Raw genomic sequence first — 24,805 nt, forward strand, 5'->3', positions numbered from 1 at the left:
ATTTATATTTCCAGTGTCGCAATGTTTTGTCTGTTCAGAACCATGAAATAAAACTCGCATTGACCTTTCGGCCGGAACGAGGGATGAATTCATCAGATGAAAGAAGGCACTGTGACCCAACAATCAATGACGACCCTTATACTGGGTCAGTATCTGGACACAGCCCACATTGTACTTGCTACCAGGGGCTTTAGACCTTCATTTAGCATCAGTGAGCTAAGTTGTCTAATGAACAAACAGATTCAAATAGGTTCAGGCGCATGGAAACCCACAGGCATGAATAATGAAGGCTCTGCCGCTCAATAATAAATGCCTGCATGTGCTCACCGTGCAGCTGCTCTTGTTTGGCCGATGAGGGGCATTTTATTATGCCAACTCCCATGCTGCTCACAGAGCGGTGAAGGACACGCACGCCAACTACAGGAATCCCTGTCGGCTCAGACGACACAAAATGCTTGAACGAAAAAGGCGCATGATGAGCAGCCCCTAAGGCAGAGGACTGCAACTCGCTTTGAGGGGAAAACAGCAAATTAAACAGCCACTCTATTCATCGCATTCCCCTCCGCCGTGAGGCCAAAGACAGACAGCAGACAGGTGCTGTTGCTCAAGAATATGGGACTATGCAATAGACCCAGTGTCTCCAGCTGGAAAGTACCACACACTGTGCACCCAGCCTTCTTGTTTTCATCAGTTCTGCCTCTCTCATTTGCCAGTCAGGCTGATTTCTCTCACAACGGGCTCCATCGCTGATTCAACATGCTCAGTCGGATGGAAAGCAGCCCACGACAGCCAGCAGTTGTACATATACACAGTAAAAATCTGTGTGTCAGAAACCCACAGCGTCGGTACCGGTGCCGTTACAAGAAGGTTCTGTGTTGCATGTTAAAAACTACAAAAGCACTCAAAGAGCGCAGACCTCCCCCAAGAGAAGAACATCAGACAAATAAAACGTCTACAAAATGCCGAGACACGACGAGATGTGCCAGCTCTTTGCCCTCAGAGCAGAGGTTGAACCCAGCTGCTGGATGAGAGGGATTCTGAATGGCTCCTGTTGCCGTGTTAAGCCATCGACAGCACGGGAGAACATTGTGCTGTTGTTGTTTTGCTCAGTGTGATTAAAAAAGAAATGCTGGTGGAGCTTGTGGAGTGTTTGTGAAAATGCTTTCATTCCCAATGTAGTTTTGTAATTTGACGCAACAGTGGGGTTTGTGATTCATACTGGCCAAGGCGCTGCAAAGTCCTGATCCACATCCGTCAGACTGCTGTGAATATCCCAGAGAGCCACATGTCAAAAAGCAGTGACACTTTCAGTTTAAAGAGACATGAATCAGGAGATATGGCTCCCACCCCGATTCTCCACGTCTGAAGCGTCCTCTGAGTACTCATCTTTTCATGTTCGTCACATCACCGCCCCTCTGCCTGGGTCTGATGAGAGGGTGCAGATCCAGCACACCGAGGATGAACTGTTCTATCAGTCTTCTCTGAATTTATCTACATTAAGCAACTCGTCATGGTCAGAATGAAGAGTGTTTTTAGTCTGGTGACATCGCTAGGAGGCTTGGAAAAGGCCTTTTAAGGATAACCCAACACTGTGTGCCTTTATTGACCACCGCTGGGTTGCTTATTTTCTTCCACTCGTATAATCTCATGTGTTTGTGCTTCAAATTTAACAAGGACGTGACTTTTTTTTAATCATAAAAGAAATACAAATCTTTTTTTCTCCCCTACTTGTCTGCAATTTGTACTCAAACATGACATCACACATGGTGTCAGTCATTGTTCGGGCTTCATGCACTTTTAATTAATTTGTTTAATGTGACCGTCACCTGCCCTCTTGGCATACTAGCCTAGTGCTATTTCCTACGCTGCGCCATTGAGGGCTGCGCTACACCACAGTGAAGCATGGGAATAACAAGACGGACAGAAAGTGAGGAATAGACAGTGTTCTGAAGAGAAAGTGCGGTGGATTTATTTGTGCTCCTTCTTTCACCCCCTTTCACCCAACCGTCATTCCAAGAGTTATCCCTAAACACCAGATTTACAAGAATCTCGAGAGTATCAACAAGATCTCAGGAGATCTGAGGAAGAGCAGAGTGATCTAAATAAAAAGGAATGAGTTGGTGAAAAATTTCAAATATAAAATGTGTTGTTGTTGTTGTTTCTCTGACAGTAAAAAAAAAAGAATCTTTCTATACGCTTCATTGCTTAAATTCTCAAATCTCAAGCGTTTTACACCAAACATGCTGCAGGCATGATGTTACCCTGCTGGTAGAGTAAGAGCCAATCACAAATGTCCTATTTAACAGCCATTTAGGGAATCGAGTGGAACTTGGCAGCAGCTGAAAGGTGAAAAGTGAGGACGAGAAAAGAATTGGTGGGATGAAATGGGCTGATCAGTCGGTGCCCAGGGCAGCTGTGCAAACCTCGTAAGCTGTCTCTTGAGTTTATGTACAATGTCACAGCCTGTGTCAGCGTATGGGAGACTATTCTGGGAGCAAATTTGCTGGCAGACCAGGATGATGATGGTAAGTGGAGGTGCCCTTGCTGTGAGGAGGCCTGAGGCAATGCCAGTGGGTACGGAGCAGCAGGACATAGTAGGGGAGGGCACCAAGCTCTGGTTTGAGCAGGACTTACATCCTTTACCCACGCTCAGCTAGCGGAGACCAAACCATGGCAAGTCCAGTTTCAGCCAAGCATGAGTTGTATTTTAATAAATTACATAGCGGCCCATTGATGCATGCACAAAATATTAACGTAAAACACAAAAATGCGCTGATCCACAGCACGCTCATAAGGGGTGGAAAGGTCGGCCGCAGGCATTGTATGACCCGTGTCTCATGACATCCCCCCCCCCCCCCCCCCCACACACACACACACACCAATGTACAACCGACATATTCATGACCGTTTAAAACAGCTAGGGACAAAGTTCTGCAGGGGCGAACATTCTCAGCATACAAATTGAAGCCGGACGGTAGGAAAATGAATCCGTGCAACAAATATTGGCTGAAAAAAGACTGACTGTTGTCTCATAATCTTCTTTTAACAACCGACTCATGACACAATAAAAGACTTCGCCCACTCCTCACACAGCCTCTTCGGCGTGTTGCCGCCGAGCTGGCTCCACCAGACTGGGCAACAGTTTCCTCCATCAGGCTGTTCGGAAACTTCACTTCCTAACAACCCAGCCCAGACGCCTCGATATAGAACCAAACAACTAGAACCTCATCCTCATCTCATGGATGCATTGTTCCACCATTTACTCCATTCTATATTGACACTGTGGGTCCGAGAGAAATGGCATTTCGAGCCTCAATCCGATCACTCTGTCCTTATATTGAACAATAACTAAGACACTGACTCAGCTCCTGCCTGATTGGTTTTCTGAGGACTTAGAAGATGTTTTTTGACATGAATCAAAGGCGTCTGACTTTATGTGATTTGCTATACTCATTTTAAGGGTTGCCGTATACGTCACGGAAGCACATTCAATTCATCTTGACAGATCTAATCATTAGATGGAGCCTGATGCGGCGTTGCTTCTCTGGCGAAGACGATACTGGAGACAATGGTGCAGGGAAACACGGAGACAAAAGCACGTCTCACTCCATTGTCTCCTTGAGTCTCGACTGTCACCAGGCAGGGCTTCCCTGTTGTCTCCTGTGGACACATCTTAAAAGGGGACTAATCCAGTTCTTCCTGTAGGAACAAAGCATCTTCTTGTCTTTTCCCTCCCCTTATTTGCCTCTCTTTCTCTCTCTTATCAGTGAGCATATTTCAAGACCCCCCCCCCCCCCACGGCCTTCTCTTCAGTGTGTCTGTGTGTGTGTGTCACAGTTATCAACAGTTCCGATCACTACTTCCACACAACTCCTTGTTATCTGCCCTGGTCGGTCAGACTTTGGCTAACCCCAGCAGTTTGTGTGTGTGTGTGCGTGCGTGTGTGCGTGTGCGTGCGTGTGCGTGCGTGTGTGTGTGTGTGTGTGTGTGTGTGTGTGCGTGTGGATATGACAGTCATTAGGCTCTTTTCAGACCCAGTTAAAGTTGCATTGCTTGCTCCACAACCGAAGGGTCTCTCAGTACAAACCCGGGTTGCCACAATAAACTACTAATGGGGATTCAAGGACAATGATGAGTCCTCCAACGTGTTTGCTCTGCAACCCAGATGAAGTGAAATGAGAAATACCACAAAAGACTGTCCTTTTATGATCCCTGCTACATTTGAAGCATTTCAATTGTATGTTTAAGCAACATGTGTCCACATGTGTCCATGCTTCCTGTGTCTCCCTGTAATGTTCCCTTTCTTTGAACTCAGTGTAGGGCTATATAAAATATTCCAGACGCAGACGCTGCTAATGCTAGGAAGCAATAAACCGGCAGTCATCGTTAGCTTCTGACTTATACTCAGTATCGTAGGGTTGCAGGAAGGTGGATATGGTGAATATGGTAAGAAACATCATGGGGAGGGAGCAAGAGAGAGAAATAAGAGACAGAGAGAACGAAGGCACAGATATCTTATAGAGAAAATGAAAAAGGAACGTTCTGTGGCGCTAAGGCCATCGCTCCCCATGGGCACGTCTCTCCGCACCTATCTGTCCTCCTAGGACTCAGCTACACGAGCCCGACTCTCGCCCCGAGTCACTGCTAACATTTATATATATATATAAAGAAACACACGCAATCGCAAACTGACCTTTGATCTTCTCCTGCACTGTGGGACAGACCAATGTGGGCTGCTGCTTCATCTGGCTAACGAGAGGAAGACGGGTTTCCCTCCAGGCAGCTCATGCAAAGCTTTTTTACCATTTAACTATCAGCCAGGGCCTATTAAGCACCCCCTCCACACACACGCACACACACACACACACACACACACACACACACACACAAAAGATGCCATCTAAGGGGGAGCGGCTAAGGCGTACCTCTTCTTACACATCGCATTGATAAGAAGGGACTGTCCAAATACATTTGGGGAAAAAAAGTGATAAAAATAAAGTGTTTCACCAGATTTAATCGGTATATATATTAAAGCCAAAACAAATATATAATCCCTTGAAGCGATATACGTAGTTGGACAACAATGAAACTCTCAACCAAATACTGTCAATAACATCTGAGCGCCTTATTGTCAGCACTGGATCGTCTGGGCCACTTTAGCATTTCAGTGGTGAGTCGATCGGTTCCCAAAAACAATACAGTGGCCGGCGATATCATATATGATGGGGGGGGTCATTTTACAGTTGGGTGGCTGGCTAACACAAGCAATAGAAAAGGTCCAGCGACAAAGCCGGGCTCTGGTGCATACAGGTGATCGACGCTGATGCATCAATGGCCCAGATCAAAGTCATAAAGAAAATGTGTCAAACATTAATGCTATTCGACCGATCTCAGCACCTGTTCACAGGAGCGCAGCGCGATTCCCATGAGACACACGCGTCCTCGCCGTCCTTGCGTAAAAGCAGCCTTGACACACAAACCGTGCCTCTACAAATGAAAGGCAGTTATGTAAGAGGCTGCCATGTTTCTAGCTTCATGTGAGAAATTGCCTTTTATTTCATCACACATGACACATTTTTAAATGCTAGCACGGGACCTGAACAAGCCACCATTTCCATTGGTAATGGGCACGTAACCTCCACACTGAGCTACAGACGCTCCTTTCGCCAGTAAGGATGTCATGACCTTCATCCGACCTCTACCCTGCAGTGGGTTGTCGTATTATTGAGTGGCTGAGCTTTGGCATGCAGCATGTAATAAAAAGTGCTGCTAACAAGAAGCGCTCTTCGAAGACGACTTGCTGAAGAGCCGAATCCTTTTCGATCTGGCGTTTCAAGGTGACAACGAAAGAAATATAGAAGAGTGAGATTTACTTATTTACTTGTCCTCCCATCTCGCCATCTGAGAAAGATGACACCAGTGGTCTCGTTTGAGCTTTCATCCGGCACAAAGTCGGCAAGGCCGGTTCTTGGGCCTCGTGCAAGCGCGAAGCGACCTTGCCGTGAGCAGTAAGTGAACGGCTGAATATTGGCTCCCGATTGAAGGCACCAAGTACAGCTGTGAAGTAGCGACTGAACGCGACCAGAAGCATTTCGTTCCGCTATTGCTCTCCTCTTTTCTCAAGACATTCAGCAACAGTTTGAATAAAGCGGCTTTAAAGTTCACAGGGAAGAATAAAGGATTGAGCTGGGCATAAATACTAAATAGACGAAACACATTATTTGCCTGAAATGAAGTGAAGCTTTCATTTTGAACTTTCACCGTCTTCGCCTCCTTTCTCCTTCCGTGCTGTTCCTCATACGCCTACCCGCTGACAGGAGAACAATGAGATGCTTATGATGATTCTAATGAAAATGCAGCATGTCTGTGATTGAATATGTCTGAACAGAGGATGGTAGAAATCAAGGCAGGTGAAAGGAGCACAGAGTTACCGTGAGGGAGGCTCACAGTTGAATTTTGCATAATCAAAACTAGTTAAATGTGTGCACGTTTGCGTGCAACTGCAGGAATCAGTCTGGCAGTATTTAGAGTTGCGTTGCGTACAGGATGGGACACAGCTACAAGGTGTATTACATTTAATCGGTGTGCTAAGAATAGCCAAACTGTGGACGCTATATAGGCAAAAATACACAGAAGCACCCACTGACTGTGCTCGAGCCAATAACTAGAGAGGAGAGCCCTCTCTCCTAATTCACTGCTGGCACACACCAAGGTTACATTGTGCTGAGCGAGGTATCGGACTACGTTTACCATCCAAACGCTCACATGACACCAGGGGAGCGTCCTCAGCGGTGCTTAGTTTAGCCCGTCGTGTAGCTTTCAGCTGAGACAATAAGCTGGGTCAGCCACAGGACACCATGGTGCTCATTCCCCAAAATACCCGAGTGCAACAGACTAAAATGCTTTGAGGGCTTTCTTTATTTAATTTTAGCAGGACACATCCGTGAGGCAATTAAGAGAGAAGCAAATCTATGAGCCGAAACTGCAAGATTCAGTGCTGTAGTCCCCTCCTTGCATACAATTTGGCGGTATGCTATCTCTACTCTACATTTACACCGACACCTAAGCGCTTAGTCTAGACTAGACTCTCAACCAGGGGCCGGGACAGCAACAGATGGACAGAGTGTTTGTGTGAACGCGTATAAATGACATGTAAAAGCCATTATATGAAATAATTTGGCCTTTTACAGGGAAAACGTCAAATGAATGAGGTTTAATTATAATAACATTTAGCTTAATGATATTATTTGGACAAGTTCGGCGGGCCGGATTTAATATATATATATGCCTGCTCTAAACAAATATATTTCTGAAAGGAACCGCATCAGTGAAGTCTTTCTATTGGTCAGGCCAATCTGTTCTAAAGGTGATCGGCGGCTAAGGTGCTGTGGTCGGAGCCATTCAAACGTAGGTGCTGTTGTTGACATCGGTAGTGTGGGCGCCAGGACCTGGTAGGAATATACGGAAAAGGACAAACTGCTGTCCAGAAAGAAGAAGACTGAACATAAATGATGGTGATATTTTCAGGACAGACGGAGAGAGATTAAAAAAAAAAAAAAAGATAGCATAGGCCAACAGGAGGAGGATTGTGTGTGTGCTCAGATGAGGTTTTAATGTTTTTGACTTGCTGGCAGGAGCAGAGACAGTGGTGGACAGGTCTATTTCAGAGATATCATGTCCAGCTACTGAGAAGTCCCGTCAACACCCTGTCTTCCCAGGGAAAGACAGGGTGTTAAAACACCCGAATGCTAAGGAGGAAGAAAGTTAGGCGTAAAAAAATGTGAGCGATGGTTACAGGGAAAGCAGAGGGGGTGCGCTCTGAGATATCCTAAATATATTAAGAGGGAAAATATTTTCAAATTAAAAGCTCACATTATGCTACTCCGTGCTCATCACATAAAACTGATCCACAAAAAAAGTGTTTGTGTTTATTCTACACAAGCATAACATTTCCTTTCCTCCAGAATAGGATAAACCTAGAAAGCTTGGGTCAAAAGACAACAACACAGTGTTACCGGGCAGCACCGAAAGAAAAAAAAATCAATATCATTTCCGATGCATTGATTATTAGAATCCGACAGGTGTAAACGTGAACATGGAAGGACAGAAGCAATTATTGAGTAGGTATTTGGTGTAATAATCCTTTAATAGTTATAACAAGTGAATAATATAAGGATTAGTGATTACCTTTACGTTCCTCTTTTTTATTTTCACGGTCTGCAGAAAAATTGCCTGACATGAAACCTGCATCACGGTTTAGGATGCGATGTGGAAACTAAGAACAGGAATGCATGGACGGAGCATGAGGAGGTGGTGGAGGCAGTGACGGTTAGACGCAAGGAGCACGGGTCAAACCGGCGAACTGAGCCCTGCTGTCCCTCGAACTGGAGCGTCCAGGCCCGGGACAGAAGCAGCATTATTGAGCTGAGAGGAGGAACAACAGCCGCTGTGTGCAGTAGTCTGTGGAGCGTCGAAACAGCTGGGAGATAGGAGGTCGGTCTGTGTTCCACATCGGACACACACACACACACACACACTGCCTCTGCTTTTGTCAGAATCGCTGGCCCACTACGTTTTTCTACATTCTCATAATGTCAGGGATCCATCATTCCTTTTACTCTCATCTCTTTTCAAGCACTTTTATTGTGCCCTATGTTATTCTGGGTGTGCTACTATCACACCCCCCCCCCCCCCCCCCCATGCCCCCCCTTCACCTCTTTGGAGAAAAAGCGAGCTATTATCCTCCCTAGCATGAGAAACCCAGAGACTGGCAGAGGATCAGAGCGATTTGAGCAAATAAGAGCGGTCCAATGCCAAAGCTCCTCTATCATCATGAGGGTCTCTGGAAAACAGGAACAAAACACGGGACCTGTAAACTGTGAGGGAAGAGTTCACAGAGAGCGGCAGGCGAAACCGTGGTAGCACCCTGGGAACGCGCCTGAAGGTAAGGCCAAACAGGGCGCTGCGCATCAGAGAGAGGGTTATAAAGATGGAACCCCGAACCTTCCTACGTTGCACCTGAGCTCCACTCTTCCCTGCTTGTTTGAAGTGAAAAGTCCTGGAGGCAACGAGTCGCCTCAGACAAACTGATACACCTCAACACGCATCCACTCAGAGCCGAGCAAATGGGTCTGTCGCTGGTTCTTTAACTGTTTGAGTGCCATTGACGTCTAGAGACGTTTTAGTGTTCTAACCCAAATATTCACTGCCAACCTTGACATTAAAATCTGCCTCACTTCAACGGCCAATAACTCCAGAATGAAAAATGGTAGCAACAAACCTTTTTTTTTCCTGATGGAAAAAAGAGACTTTAATCTTTCATTTGGTAGGTGCGGTGCGTGCATAGTCATGGTAAAGAATATTTAGCGTGGCTTGGAAAATGCGCGAGAACTGGGGCACTCAGCAGATAGCTGAGCTGAAAGTGGCTGGCACTCGATGAGTTAATGTCCCTATAGGGAGAGACTTGAATAAGATTTTAAACTCAGCGTATATTGATGATGCTTCGTGTGGCCCTTTTGCCAGCAATGTGGCCGTTTGGGAGCCGCTGCAGACAAACGACACACAAAGAACAGCTGCAAGAGTCAAAGTTTCTTTCCCACGCGCTCAATCTGTATATTTCAAAATAAAGAATCGAGGTTTATCTTGAAAGCTATTCATAAAGATGTGCATTTTAAGGCACGGCGTGAACATGTTGGAGCCGCTGCTCGACAGTCAAAAGATGAAACACACAGTGCACTTTTATTAATGGTGCTGGAGCTGATCTTTCATTCATAACAACCGCACACACACACAAACGGCTCCTGATCTGCATCCTGATGGGCAAAGAATGTGACATATCTTTGCATTGCATTAAATCCAGCGTGATTCCTGCTGCCTCTTCAGACTGTTTTCAGTTTAGAGTGACATGCTGCAGAAACGACGGTCAATTCAGCATAAAGCCCTGCGCTTCTACAGCATCACGTGATCCGGCACGCACGCAACGCCATCGAGTCTGATGGCCGCAGCAGAGACAAAAAAAAAAAAAAAAAAAGCTTCTCGTGCTGCGCTTGAAGTGGCACAAAGAAGGTTTCAAATTTCACAAAGCATGATTCTCACTGGGGCTGGAAGGCTACCATCCCCCATGCCTGCAAACCAAGCTGGAATAGACCCCCCCCGCCCCCCTATCTCCGTCTCTGACTCAAGCCATTGCATTTCGTGGGAAAATTAAATCACGTCCCGACGTCAGTGCCCCCCCCCCCCCCTATACTGTGCAAACCTGAAACTCTACAGCCATCTTTATATAAATAAAAGGTGTGAAGTGTTTGAAGTGCTGCACGTTTCCTTTCAACGTTGGATGATTTCTTCTCCAGGTTCTCACCAGCATGATGTTGTTCCACGCACTGAACATGTCAATCCGCTTTACTGCGGGAGCTCCTGCAGATGTGGAGGGGTTGTTTTTTGTTTTTGTTTTTTTTTGCCACTCATCACTCCTCAAGCAAATCTGTCGTTTCTTCTTTCTTTTTTTCATTATTAAACGCGCCATGGTTTATTTTATTTTAATGAATTGTAGCCACTTTATAATTTAAGCGTTATAGATATTAACACTATTTGTAACGAAGTAGTCGCTGATGATGAAGCAGTGTTGAATCACGAACATTATTATTATTATTATTTTGTTCAGCAGCTCCGGGATGAAGCGAATCGACCCGGTTTTAGGACACTTTGTGCTTGCTGTGGTGGTGAGATGGTAATAACGTCAACGCGATGCCACTAAAGTTAAACTTATTGAGTACGGAATGTAAAAAAAATTTACCTGATACGCTTGTTAAAATTCCTCTTGTTTAATTAACATCCTTAGCGGGCAGCAGAGCATGCCGCTGTGTCCAAGAATTTAAATCCCCGGGTCGGATCCATAACTGTACTGTCTCCGTACTCCTGCTGTAAGAGGCGGCGGCGGAGGGGAAGAGTCCAAACGTCTCTTTCTAAAGGGGATCTCACGGTAAATATCTGTTACATTTGCGTTTTCATTTGTCTGATGAAGCCAATAACAGATTGCTTAACAAATAAACACATGTAAAATTAATCGTATTCGGAAAATCTGATATTACCTAAAGACACGGCAAAGGAAATATGTTTATTATATAGAGAAAAAACCTGTTTAATCCGTGCATTGGTACTTACCACTTTATTGTTGAGGCGCGATAATAATCTACGCGTGGTAATTATTGTAAAAAGTAATTACTGCATTTATCTAGTTCCCGTTCAATTATTTGATTAGTCTTTATCCTTCCATGTATTTAAATTTTATACAATTGCTAAGAGCTACGACAAATACAACGCAAACAAATATATACAGTACATCCAGCATAGATTTATGAAACACTTTTATTGTTTATGAGTGAGACCAATATTTATTTTTCCTTTAAAAACAATTAGCAAATCAAGTAGCAGGAGTAAGTACCGAGTAGTTTAGTTGTGCAGATTTGCATGTTGTTTCAAATAATGAATACGAAATTAAAAAAAAATGCTTTTCTGCATAGGTTTCTTATTCCTGGTCATGTTTTGAGTGGGTGATATAATATTAATCTATGAAGTCCAAATTAATATTTCTTTATGTTCTTGGGGGAAGTGATCGCACCGGAAGTACTACCTTCCAGCTTCCGGCTAATTCACAACATCCAAGATGTCTGCCGCTGCAGCTTCCCTCGTTTCGTACTTTAGCGACTCCGATTCAGACAATGAGATGGAATCCAAACCCGGTATGGATAAAGTTGACTCTGAGAGCCCGGACGCTACAGCGCATCTCAAACCTTTACAGTGTGAACCCACGATGACTTTGGCCGTACTCAACTCTGCCCCCGAGGTCGCTGTTAAGGTAAGCTAACCATGCTCGCTTGCGTTAGCGCTAAGTTGAGTTGTAAATTAAAGTGCAGTAATTGGAATTGGCTCAGACATATTATGATAACGAGACATTCTGTCGTTTAATGCTAAAGATCGTCGTTCAATGCTGTTAAGCCTGTTGGCAGCAGGATGTGAGTTATTATTATTGACATCTGATAACGAGCAGAGTAATTCCGAACAGCGATATAATGTGCAATTGACTCTCCGAGAATCTGTTTTCTGAATTGAGCAATTTCATTTCAGGAGTCTGTAGAGACCGGGATCCACTTGGACCCCTCATTGAAAGAAGTCGCGTACAATCCGACATTTGAGACTATGTTTGCACCAGAGGTAAGTACTGAATGAGTTGATATCACTTTGAGCTGAGTCCATACAGCAATACCTTAACATACGATTATAATTCGTTCCTTGACCGAGCTCGTAACTCACATCACTCGTGTGCCAAATACAATTTTTCCCATATAAAATAACTGAAAACAATTTGGGTCTAAAAACACCCAAATCAACAATGGGGGAAAGCGGGTTTAGTTGCTTTTATACAGACACACACAAAAAAGATCTAATAAATGATATACAGTATTACTGTAATATAACATGTGGTTATTTTATTAGATTTGTTTTATTGTTGCATATTTTCACTTTATCTCCTGTTACGCTTTCACCTCTCTTTGTGGGTTTACGTATATTTGGTCGAATTTCATCCGAATCCAAATCTAGATTGTGAAGATTTTTCTAAAAATGGGGGGTCCACTTGCGTTTCGGCCTCCTGTGCATCGATCAGTGCATCCCTATAATATATACAAATACTTAACAGTAATAGAAAGGGGTCCGATATGCAAAATATCTTCTGGATCTGATCCAGAATGAGGTCAGGAAAAAAAAAAATAATTTTAACATTGAAAACCTCATTTACGGATTCAGAAATCAGTTAAAAATTATTTTCATGGTTGGTGTATAAAAGATACCAAGAACAATTTAGAACCCTTTGATGATGATCCAGATCAACATGTGGATGAGGAGGGGAATGAGCTGCTCGGCGGAGGTCTGCGCTCTCTCAGTGCTTTTCTAGTTGAGTCCTGATTTTGTTTTGCCTCCTCGTAGTTTGGGCCGGTGAACCCATTTAAAAGCCAGCAGATGGCTGCGCCCAGGAACATGTTGTCCGGCTACGCAGAACCTGCTCATCTCAACGACTTCATGTTTGAGCAGCAGCGGAGGACCTTCTCCACCTTCGGTACGTCTGTGACCTCAATGCTGGGTGGCAATGATGTGGCCACACACCCCCGCCATTTTTGAAGTTGAATCTTTTTTTTTGGTTACTTGCATCTCCCTTCTATTTATAGGCTATGCTTTAGACCCATCTGTTGACACACACCAGACTACCTCTACTGGCTACATTGGTGCAGTGGATGAAGCTGAGAAAAATAAAGGTAATTGTTTATAGAGGGCTTCGTCCTTTTCGTGACGGTATCCCACAATGCAACGCCGCTTTGTTTCCTGAGACGTGCTCGGTCACGATCGCGCTAATCATAGCACGCATGATTCAATGGACATGAACTTTTCATTGGATTTTGTAAAATTTTCCGAGTCACTAGACGAGAAGGCTTTTACTCGCTACATGGAGGAAACGGCTTTGATTGGGGGGAAAGATCCCAGCGGAGTAAAGATCACTTTGTGTGTCCGGACTTAGGAAACCTACGTAATCTTTCAACCCAGCACATTTAACACTTTGAAGGACCTACAGAATTATCGGAGTCTTGACAGCTATTATCGTGATGTTTGTGTTTATCTGCATAAACCCAGCGGACATCGTGTTGTCAAGGCGACAGTCGTGAATTCCCAGGAATGATCTGACCCAAATTTGACTCCATGGATTATCACAGATAATCTACAGGGGCGTCCAAACTGGAGGGCCGAGACGCTGCAGGTTTTCCTTCCAGCCGGTCACTAAAGCTGGTGATTTTAATTATCAACACCTCCTCCAATTTGGGAGGAGGAGCTCATTAGTGAGATCAGCTGCTGGAGAGTTGGTTGGAAAGCAAACCCGGAGCATCTCGGCCCTCCATGGCATGGATTGGACACCTCTGGATAATCAGTCTAAGGTCAGCTAACGGGGATTGCAAGGCTATGCAATGCCAAACTTTGCTTAATACAGTGTGCCTGAAATGAAATGCTCCGAGCAAACACGACGTTGGTCTCGTCGGATCCGTTGGTTGCAGCAATCTTGCCGTTCACTCTTCTGTTCCGCTGCTTCCCCTCGCCAAAGAAATAACCTTAGGAATGTGATAAAAGCTCTTTTTTTTCTATCCCACCGCGATTGTGACAGTTTATAATAGCACCCGTAGTTGGCTTTATCAATGGATGAATGATCGACAACGCTGAGCGTGTAAACACAGCCTTTTGATATGGCCGCCTGCAATGCATAGTGGGGAAATTTAGAAAAGCCTCGAAGCCCTCTATTACTCCATGTTGTTGTCTCTTTATTTTGGTCCTTTGTTCAGTGAAGCCATATTGAGACTCTTTACGTGGCGTTGATCTTCCTCCAGGCCTCACTGTGTTTGAGAGTGGCCATAAGAAGGTAGAGAAAAGGAAGAAGGTTAAAGGTGGCGAGCCTGAAGAGATCGACAACTTCCTGGGTCCATGGGCAAAATATACGGACGAGCAATCTGTGGCCAAACCTTCAGCGGTAAGGCTTCGTTAAATACGGCGTGTATAAATGGTGCGTCGTCTCATAATTAACCCAAATCCCCATCGCGGAGCGGCGGCGTCCTCCAGGCTGAAGCGGGACGTGCTATTGGGCATCGCAAAAAGGGCTCATTTTGGTGTTGATCCCTTTTGTGTATTTTGTTTTGGTTCAGTCAAATCCTAAGAATAGTTGCCCTTGTCCTTCATGCAAGAATGCAAAAACATTTCACACCTGAAAACTGGATTTTTTTTTGTCCTTCTAGTGCTGCAATCCATAAATTGATGGGATTTCCATCGCTGATTTCGCCAACATATTAGCCACTCTGTGTTCGGCACTGTATTCGAAAAGAAATCTGTTAAATAATGTGCGAACTGTGATTCATTTGATCTCCAGGAAGTGAAGAAAGATCTGGATGAGTACCTCGCCAAGAGACAAAAGAAAGGAAGGAATGAGGAAGAGGCTCCAGCGGAGGAGAAGACCATTCTGCATGGTATTGTGGCTCGCCCTCATTTTGACATTTAACTCACAGTGAGATGGTTCTTGATCCCGAGTGTGATCTTAAAATGTATTCTTTGATTGAACCGTCCATTAGAGTCACTCAATATTCCAGGTCAGATGAAATTGTCTCAGTTTTCATGCATTTATAAACAGGCCAATTTCTGTCTTTTATTCCGTTTTTTATTCCCTGTGACCAAGTCTTAGAACAAAAGGTGACTCTTGTCTCTGGACAAACGGTGTCCCTCAGTTGTCAAGCATTAAATTCTTCAAGATGCTCCCAGGAAAACCATTTTAAAACATTCTTCTGGTGTATTTTTATTTATTTATTTTTTGCCTTTTGATCTCCCCCACAGTTAAAGACATGTTTGACTACCAGGGCCGCTCTTACCTCCACGTTCCACAGGACGTGGGCATCAACCTGAGATCTGCAGACGCGCCAAACAAGTGTTACTTGCCCAAGAAACAGATTCACGTCTGGTCTGGACACACCAAGGTTGGTGGGAAGACTCTGGCATGTGTGTGTGTGTGTGTGTGTCTGGAATGGGAGGAGATCTTCGGTTGAATTCCTTTTTGTTTTGAGCTAAAATGATAAAGCGTCTCGTTCGGAGTGGAACAGGACCGACTGCCTCATTGTGCCTTCGTTCCCTTTATGCAGAAGGTCGAGGCAGAATAAAGGCGCGCTAGCCCTGCCTTGACAGGGTGTATGGATTCTGTCCTCCAATTCATTAATTAGAGCACACATGTTTAAAAACAATAACACTTTGTGCGAACGACTCGCGCTGATGCTAGGTGGGTGAGCGAGGAGAGATGCTGGATCGCAGACCTCGTTCAGTATTATTAGTATGTTTTATATTAGTATTATAAAGTACATACAGTACTGTAACTGTACTGTATTTTGTATGTCACAATACTGTATATGTGTTTTAATTTTTTGACTTATTTTTCGTAGGCTAGAAAAAGCTCATTTTATCAATAAAATAATAGAAATGTGAACATACATACTGCAGAATCCCGCGATACTGCGAGGGAATACTGTAAAATACTCGAAAGCATGAGGTGTATTTAAGCCTTTTTCCGTAACAGTGAGAGATGCACAATATAAAAATATATATAAATAAAGTTGAAAGTGTCTAATATTTTTGACACGTTCCAAATTTTTTAGACTTGAACTATTTCAGAACTGTGGTATAAAAACATGATCCTGTAACGACGCGTCTCTCCATACACTTTCTCCTCTGTGTGTTTCTTGCCAGGGTGTCAGCGCCATCCGACTGTTCCCCAGCTCGGGTCATCTGCTGCTCTCCTCCTCCATGGACTGTAAGATGAAGGTAAATGATCGCTGTGTCGCGTCATGGAAACGCAACACGAGTGCGTAGATATGGCCAGCTGAGGTGAGTTTGATGCTGCCCTCATGTCACGTCGCTGCTCACATGTAGCTTCTCCTCCCCCACAGCTGTGGGAGGTGTATAACGAGAGAAGATGCATACGCACGTTCATTGGTAAGTCCGCGCACGACAGACGTCTCCCACCAAACGACAACGCTGCGTTAATCGCTCAAAGATCATCGGCAAACATGCTGACGTGGAAAAATGCTCACGGTCAGGAATGCAAGCGGCCGAGACAGACCATGAGCTCCGCATTCCTGGCTCATTAAAGACGCGACTGCTGAAAGCAGGTGTGGGGGTTCGTAAAAAGATTTCTTTTGATGGGGGGGGTATCTGTGGGAGGATGGAGGCGGCCGTTGTGCTGGTCGCTGGCGGTTCTTCCCAGAGGCAGCACGCTGTCTGGCTAGATGCTGTTGTGGTTCTGCTTGTCAGCTCCTTCACGGAAAATGCATAATTCATCAGCCTGGGGAGCGAGGGGCAACGTGGGGGGTGGGGGGCACATAGCGTTGTTGGTGTAGGTCGGAAGGGAGAGCACAGTGTAAGGGCCGAATGTTTGGCTGTCGGCAGTCTTGCCGTCAGTCGGAGGATTTCTGCTCCCAGCTTTTATCTTAAATTCTGCCTTTTTGTATGAATTTTGCTGGTTGTTCATTTTAAAACGTCTTCATCCTCCCTAATATATTGTTTAGTTTGGTCTGTAATTTAATCACACGCAACAAAAGAACCCGCCGACTGGAGTTGCCCAATTATTAGCTCTAAGATCGCGAGCTCGGTTCACACACACACACACTCACTCTCATCTCTGATGATGTGTTGTTGCAATAGTAAGCCCGGCGCTGAAAGTGATTCAAATGATATAGCAATGGGGAGAGAGAGAGAGCGAGAGTGGCCACGGCGAAAGGGCATTAAGAGAATCGTAAACTCAATTTTTACAAACAAATCACAATTCACTTCTTTTTTTTCAGAATCCTGCAGAATATAATTATTTGTCTGCATCATTAAGCTCAGATAACACCATGTAAACCAGTGTGATGCACATTCATATTGTCGGATGTGATTTCATGTTAGTATATTTGACGATGAGCTCTGTGTAGTTTGTGGTTCTGTGTTTTTCCTGCTTTTGGAGGTGCCAGATTAGCACACGCAGGCAAGCATGCACGTAGCATCAGCGGTCTCTGTTATCGCCGTGGAAACAGTGAGGCCCTGATAAAAGCCAGGTGACCTCACTTCATCTCGACTGCAAGAGAAAGCCAAAGGTTTGCCTGGCTGTGGATTGAGAAGATAAAAGGTGGAGAAGGGTTGAAATGATAGCTGGAGTATGTAGTTCCTTCCTTTATCTCCTTTCTCCTTTAAAGACTCTCCTAATCATCATCATCTTTCTTTCTCACCATCCCTGAAGCAGATCCCAGTCCTCAAATGAGGGGGGGGGGATTTGGACTAGGCAACATTTAAGAGACTTTTTTTCGTCTTGTGTGCATGAATGTTTTGGGGATATGTGTCTGAACTCTTTCTGTTAATTCTAGGCCACAGCAAAGCGGTGCGAGACATTTGCTTCAACAACACTGGAACCCGGTTCCTCAGCGCTGCGTATGATCGCTATCTGAAGCTCTGGGACTCTGAGACAGGTAGGCTGGACGGGGGGCGGCTCTACATCTGGGTTGCTGCCTCAGGAGGGATGTAGTCGCCATTCTGCATGTATACGCTGGTGTATATTGGCCCCTCAGCAGTATATAGAGTGCAATATAACATGCTGTTTATTGTACAATAATGTTTTACTGTTTGTAAGAATTATTATTTTCTTTTATTTTTACTTGCATCAAGTTGCACACCTATTTATCCTCCAGTTTGATAATTATCAATAAAATACTTTTAAAGCAAAGGTGACCAAAAACTTAATTCCAGTTAGACTGATTGGTATATTTGATGTTTTCTTTTACATTAATGATATATATATATATACAGTAACACATTGAGTTTCAAGTTTAAGGGTTTCTTGTTACCAGTGTTCATCAATCTGACTTCCCGCCCTGCTGTATTCCAGCAGAGGGCAGAAAAGAGTTAAATGCCCCACTTGTTATCAGGATCCATCCGATGCATTGCCGTCAAAGTTACATTGTGCCGAATCGAATGGATTCCTTCCTTTCCCTTGTTTAATTTAATAGCCGCTGTCCAGTTTTCTCCGAGTTGCAGTTGAACCAGAGCTAATGCAGAAACGATGTTTCTAGCAGCAGTAGCTGCGTCTCTCCTGCGCTGATTCACTGCAGCTGAGTAAACAAAGAGGAGCTCCCGGAGTATTCTGTGTTGCATCTGAGCAGTGTGAGCCTGCAGAAACGGACTCTGCAGCGCCGGGGAGTCTGGATTTGTCTTTGACGTGTAAACAACTTGAGGGGCTCCTCGCTGAAAAGCCACTGTGGATTACTCTGGAGCTTTGACTTTCTGTTTGCCCCTCTTCTCCACAGGCCAGTGCATCTCCCGCTTCACCAACAGGAAGGTACCGTACTGCGTCAAGTTCAACCCGGACGAGGAGAAACAGAACCTTTTTGTGGCCGGGATGTCGGATAAGAAGATTGTTCAGGTTAGGGCTGGTTGTGTCCTGCATTCCAAGTGATTCCGTTCTGCTTCTCGCGTGTTTCACTTTTGGCCAAGCAGATGCATTCGGGGATTTCCGCGTGGACTTCCTGTGCCGCAGGAATATAAAATGCACCCCGGCCTCATCTCCCAGCAGCAGCGCCGTGTGTCTGTGTGCAGTAGTGGTCGTTAATCATGGGGCAGCGTTAACGAAGAGACAACAGTCTCCGACGAACGTGTGACATCCAGGAAGTAATTCAAGGAAATGTCACACACACTTTTGTAGGGACCCGAAAGGTGTGTGTGTCCCAACGTTGGCTTCTTCGTCTTTACGTTGACCGTCCCGGTGAAACGGAGGTGGCCTAGTCTGCCATTTTCCTCATATTTACCGATCACAAAGGTTGAGTTCAATCCCATATGATGGCACGTCTCCATGGAGACAGATCTTTGATTCGTTCTCTACTTTGGTGGAACAAAAGCAATTTGGAAAATGTCATTCCTAATTTCATGAATAGTGCCCGTGGTCCTTAAAAGCTGCCTCTCAAAGTCTAAATCTGGATCCAGGTGATATTCTGGATCTGGTGATCTCAAGTATTTTTAATATGTGGGGCTCCTGGAGCGAATATATGAGATAATAAATACACAGATTTGCCATTAACTCTTTCAGTGCCATTTCCGTCTAACGGTGTTTTCTTTTCTAACCCAAACATTCATTGCCAACCCTGTCATTGAAATCTGCCTCTCTTCAACGGCCAATAACTCCGGAATGGAAAATGGTAGCAACACACTTTTTTTTCCTGATGAAAGAAGATACTTTAATATCCCATTTGCATAATCATATAGAAGAATATTCTGTGGGGCTTGGAAAATCGGGCAAAATAAGCACTCGGCATTATAGCTGAGCTGAAAATGGTTGGCAGTCGATGGGTTAAGATCAATTTCGTGGTGATTCAGATTCAAGTTATTGAAATACGTCATGAAGAAATGTGGTTTTCTTGAATGGCTGTTCTGCTAATGTTGATGCCAACGGGATTACAGGTACGTCAAGGAACAGAGATTATACTGTCCACTGTCCGACTATCTGCAGCAATACTCCGAGTCATTATTCATTCACGCAGCCCCCCCCCCCCCCCCCCCCCCCCCACCAGTATAAATAGAATTGGATGTACAATTGGCTGAAATGCACTCTCGTCCTTGATGTTTATTTCATTGTGTTTTAAAGAACGAGGCCAGTTTAATCTTTGCCGAAGGCATTTTGTTTTCGCCTCAACAACAGAACTTGTATTTACATTTGGTAAGCGGTGAATCAGGAATGGACAAATGAACACAGATTGGCGCCTCCATGTCGAGAAATCCCTTTCTATTTAATTTCAGTTTCGGAAAATTGATCTTTTTTTTTTTTTTTTGGCCTGTCTTCTCAACAGTGGGACATCAGGACAGGCGAGGTGGTTCAGGAGTACGACCGTCACCTGGGAGCCGTCAACACCATCACCTTCGTCGACGAGAACCGGCGGTTCGTCAGCACGTCCGACGACAAGAGTCTCCGAGTGTGGGAGTGGTGAGTCCATGCTGCAGCCTGTGCTAATGAGCGCCTCCATTGATCGGCAGTCATTGGTTCTGAAACGGTCTCGTGGAAAACTGCGTGAAGTAATTCATCCAGCAGCGTGAAGGGTAAAAACGTACGAGGAGCCACATTATGATAAAAGCACAATCAGGAGTCGTAGAGATGTAAGTGTGATGCAAACTCGGTCAGGTGCATCATGGGTAGCCCAGGCGCCTTTGTGTTTGTGCATGAGAGGGTGACCCCACTGACCGAAAGCACTGGAATACTTGTGCCTGGATCTGGTGGTCTATAATTTTTATATACGTGGGGCTCTCGCTCTCTCTCTAGATATGGATCTATATATATGTGTATATATATATATATATATGTATGTATGGTATATATTGGTGCACCAGATGAGTAAGTTAGAGTTCATATCAACCACTTCTCCACTGAAAGGCATAAATGTTTGAATTTCTTTTTAACGTTAATCAGAAAGTACAAAAATATTTTAAATCGTAAATGCATGATGCATCACCTCCATTTTCTAAGCACCTTTTATAAACGGATGAATTTGTATAAAGTATCGCGATACACTTCAAAAGAAATGCGATAATTCACTGTGATGTAGAGAAAAGCCATGAAAACCAAGCCATGCATAATTGTTTTCTGCTGCGCTGCCGCCTGACGATGTGTTTTCACGCCACTCATCTCCGATACGGAGTCTTTGATAAGAAGAGCAGACGCCAGCAGACTTCCAGCCCACCTTATCTCGGCCTGAGCTCAGGCAGCCGTGCTGCTAATCTGCTCTGACTCGTAGCTCCCTCCACGCTTCGCCTGCTTTACATCTGTTGCTCTGGGAAGTCATTTTTTTCCCCCTCTCCAAACTAATGCTGCGCCACTGGAGATGCTCCCAGTGACACCCCCCCACACACACACACACACAAACACAGACACACACCCCGTGAACCTGGCCTCCATCGCTTGTTGTGTGTTTTAGTAAGCAAGCAATTTATAAATGCTTCTACGAAATGTATCGGGATGACTGGCGAGACAGATGGGATGTAGGCGTCATCAAGAAAATCCTGTTCCCTTTACCGTGCTCAGTTATTTTTAGACATCGTCCCACCCTCATCACTCTATTGCTCATTGACAAATCGGGGGGGCTTGGGGCTGACACGATGACGATTTTACCAAGTAAAGCTTCTCTTGTTTGCAGACATGACAGTTTTTTACGTGCACACGGGTTTGCATCTCTCTTTTGATTCCTGTTTCAGTTCTTCAGCTCTCATTTTTGATCTTACGGTGGAATTACGTTGTTCTACGTGTTTACTTGTCACACAATGGGATGGATGGAGACGTGGCTTTGGATATGAACAGATAGGATGAAGAGGGGGGGGGGTTATAAAGACACACGCTAGAGCAGCGAGAGGTATTCGTTGCATGTTGCCATTTAATTTTGAAGTTGCCAGATACTTGCGTGGAAAGGAAGTCAACCAGAGATCAAATGGCAGTTTTTCCAATCTTGCAGGACGGGGAATAAAAACACAGGGATCCGGGGTGAGCGAGCTGGAACGGCGTTATTAAATAATTGGCGGTTACAGTCTGCGGTGCATCAAAGACTTCCCTCAGCTCCCACATGTATTTGCATACTGTAGCTGTAAATTGGATCGCTGTGAGTTTTTCGCCCAAACTGTTCCCTCTTCAATTACAGAATCATTAGGTGGCTCAGTAACGGCTAGCAAACTACAGCTTTGTGAATGCTGCCCTTTGAGTTCATGCTCAGGGGCTGAGCAGGTCGGTCTCTCCTTTTTACACAAGATAACGCAGTTCCCAAATATCTGTGACTGTCTTGGGTCAAAATAGCAAACAGATGCTGCAGGACAGCGTCCCTCATTTCTGTCTCAAACAGCTCTGTCAGAAAAGCCTCTGAAAATGAAGCCGAAACTAAATTAATACTAGTGAGGCGACTTTTTTACCACAAAAATAAACTTCATCCGCTCTGTTCTTCTTCGACTCATGCACGAGTGGAGCGTGGACGTGCGGAGACACGGACACGGGGGCGAGAGTGCACACGCGTCTTGCGAACGCCCCCCCCCCCCCTTGTGATGTCACAAACAAAAAGAGTGCTGCCAGATGTTTCAATACTTGATTACAGAACTACGCAAGATTGACTGGGTGGTTTAATTTAGCAGCTTTTGGGTTGGTAATGACCAAAAAGCACCAAATCATGGGAAAAGCCCCCCCCCCCCTCCCAATTATATGTCCCCTTTAACTAATTTCACTGTGCTCACAGTGCTTTGTTTCTCTTTCAGGGACATCCCTGTTGACTTCAAGTACATCGCCGAGCCCAGTATGCACTCGATGCCAGCCGTGACACTCTCTCCCAACAGTGAGTCCGGAAATCCTGGCAAAAATACCCGCAGGAGAACCGAAACCCACACGGGCACATTGAGGTTTATTCATGCCTTCTAGTGTAGAAGAGCGACAGCAATGCGCGCTCAGTTCATGGAAATCTTTATTTTTGTGTGTTAGAGTGTGTTTGTCGGGCCAGGTCTGGACCCGATCCGAGTGTTTCCTATCGGCTGTGTGAAGCCTCATGTGTTTGCAGCCCTTTGTTTTGTTTGTCCTGCTACAGACGGCCCATTGAGTGATTTTAAGACACTGTTATGTTTCCGTGCTGTACAATATTGTGGGAAAATGAACTGCCAACAGTATCAATTTAACAAGTCCGCAATGGAGGAAATGGATGGCACGATGCCACATAAGATTACGAGCATATATTAACAACCTTTAAGAAATACTCTCTAACACAATGGGATTGTACATAATGTTACTCGAACGTTGTGTAATGTGATTACTGCTCAATATTACTGGTAAGCCTCGTGCTGTTTGGATGTTTCTCACCCAGGTAAATGGCTGGCATGCCAGTCTATGGATAACCAGATCCTGATCTTTGGAGCCCAGAACCGCTTCAGGCTGAACAAGAAGAAGGTCTTCAAAGGCCACATGGTGGCTGGCTATGCCTGCCAAGTGGACTTCTCCCCCGACATGAGGTTAGACTTAGCTTTCTGATTTACAGAAGGAGATTACCTTTATCTGAAGGGATGGAAAGTTTGGAAAAAACTTTAGAATCACTTTATTCAACGAAAAAGAGAGCGTTAAAAGTGACAAGAATTCCACAGATATCGGGATGCTGAGTACTCCGTTCCTCTTAAAGAATAAAAAGCCGTCGAGTTGAGAGTTAGACTCTAACTTGAGCCAAAACACCCAGTGAAACGTTTTTAACCCTCGACCTACAGATGGCGAGGGCGCACCAGCACCACCTGCTGGTCAAAGTCGGTCTCTTCGACCGGCGCGCCGGCGCTACGGTCATAGATAGCTGGTTAAAGCCCTCTTCTCACCAACCACCCCTATGTGGGAACCGGTGCCCTAGCTTTTTTTCAGTATCCATGGCAACACCCAGCCTGGACTAAAATACCCTTGTTTGTTCCTGTCTTCCAGTTATGTGGTGTCGGGAGATGCGGATGGAAAACTGAACATCTGGGACTGGAAGACCACCAAGCTGTACCACAGGATCAAGGCTCACGACAAGGTTTGCATAAGCGCCTTGTGGCATCCACACGAAACCTCCAAGGTCATCACCTGCGGGTGGGACGGGCAGATCAAGCTCTGGGACTAGGTCTAGGTCTAGTGGACTGAATTGAACTGAGCCCATATGAAAACTTCTGTCCCGTGTATTTTGAGGGCTGGTATCCAGTCTGATTGTTTTTGTTTTTTGGAAGCCTAGAGTAAAATGATGCAGTCATTGTATTATCGGTCCAAACACAAGATTACTTTTAACTATGGTTCCTGCTGAAAAAGGCATATTTGAAGAAATGTTTTAATGTTTTGGCAATTTTCATCGACTTGCATAGAAAACTTTATTTTTTCCTTTTTTTTTTTTTTTTTTTTTTACTGTATGCCCATCACTTTGTAGAAATAATCACTCTATAAATCTTACCTAACATTGTTTCCTTGGTTTTTTATTAAAAACAATTTGTGGATGTGAATTATTCTTCCTGTCTTTATTAAACTCCATCAAAAGTATTTGTTAAGTGTGCATTATTTTTGAGGTCGTCAGCGCAGCGTTACATTTCCAGATTGTTCATTAATTTGTGGTGCAGGAGAGACGAGGCTTCAGGGCCAACCTAACATCAGACGGAAGCGTAGTGAAAAGAGCTTCTTTGTCTGCATCTCATTTCAAACATC

At 44.7% G+C, this 24,805-nt stretch overlaps 1 protein-coding gene across 1 annotated transcript; it reads left to right on the top strand.

Moving 5' to 3' along the window:
* Nucleotides 1-11,662: 11,662 nt before the first annotated feature.
* On the top strand, nucleotides 11,663-24,625 carry cdc40 (cell division cycle 40 homolog (S. cerevisiae)). The gene is made up of 15 exons (XM_068753865.1): nucleotides 11,663-11,854; nucleotides 12,124-12,210; nucleotides 12,982-13,111; nucleotides 13,221-13,307; nucleotides 14,424-14,563; nucleotides 14,957-15,053; nucleotides 15,415-15,554; nucleotides 16,315-16,389; nucleotides 16,515-16,560; nucleotides 17,967-18,068; nucleotides 18,903-19,018; nucleotides 20,436-20,569; nucleotides 22,870-22,946; nucleotides 23,466-23,610; nucleotides 24,059-24,625. The coding sequence occupies exons 1-15, from the start codon at nucleotides 11,663-11,665 to the stop codon at nucleotides 24,234-24,236; spliced, it is 1,746 nt and encodes a 581-aa protein (XP_068609966.1). The 3' UTR covers nucleotides 24,237-24,625.
* Nucleotides 24,626-24,805: the final 180 nt, after the last annotated feature.

This window comes from Brachionichthys hirsutus, chromosome 20 (genome assembly GCF_040956055.1).
Source record: "Brachionichthys hirsutus isolate HB-005 chromosome 20, CSIRO-AGI_Bhir_v1, whole genome shotgun sequence".
NCBI lineage: Eukaryota > Metazoa > Chordata > Actinopteri > Lophiiformes > Brachionichthyidae > Brachionichthys > Brachionichthys hirsutus.

What these genes read in the sequence shown, in the direction of transcription:
- cdc40 (XM_068753865.1), top strand. Translation starts at nt 11,663, where the DNA reads ATGTCTGCCGCTGCAGCTTCCCTCGTTTCGTACTTTAGCGACTCCGAT. An exon ending in CTGTGGCCAAACCTTCAGCG is followed by an intron (nt 14,564 to 14,956) that starts GTAAGGCTTCGT and finishes TTTGATCTCCAG; the next exon opens with GAAGTGAAGAAAGATCTGGA. An exon ending in ATGCATACGCACGTTCATTG is followed by an intron (nt 16,561 to 17,966) that starts GTAAGTCCGCGC and finishes TGTTAATTCTAG; the next exon opens with GCCACAGCAAAGCGGTGCGA.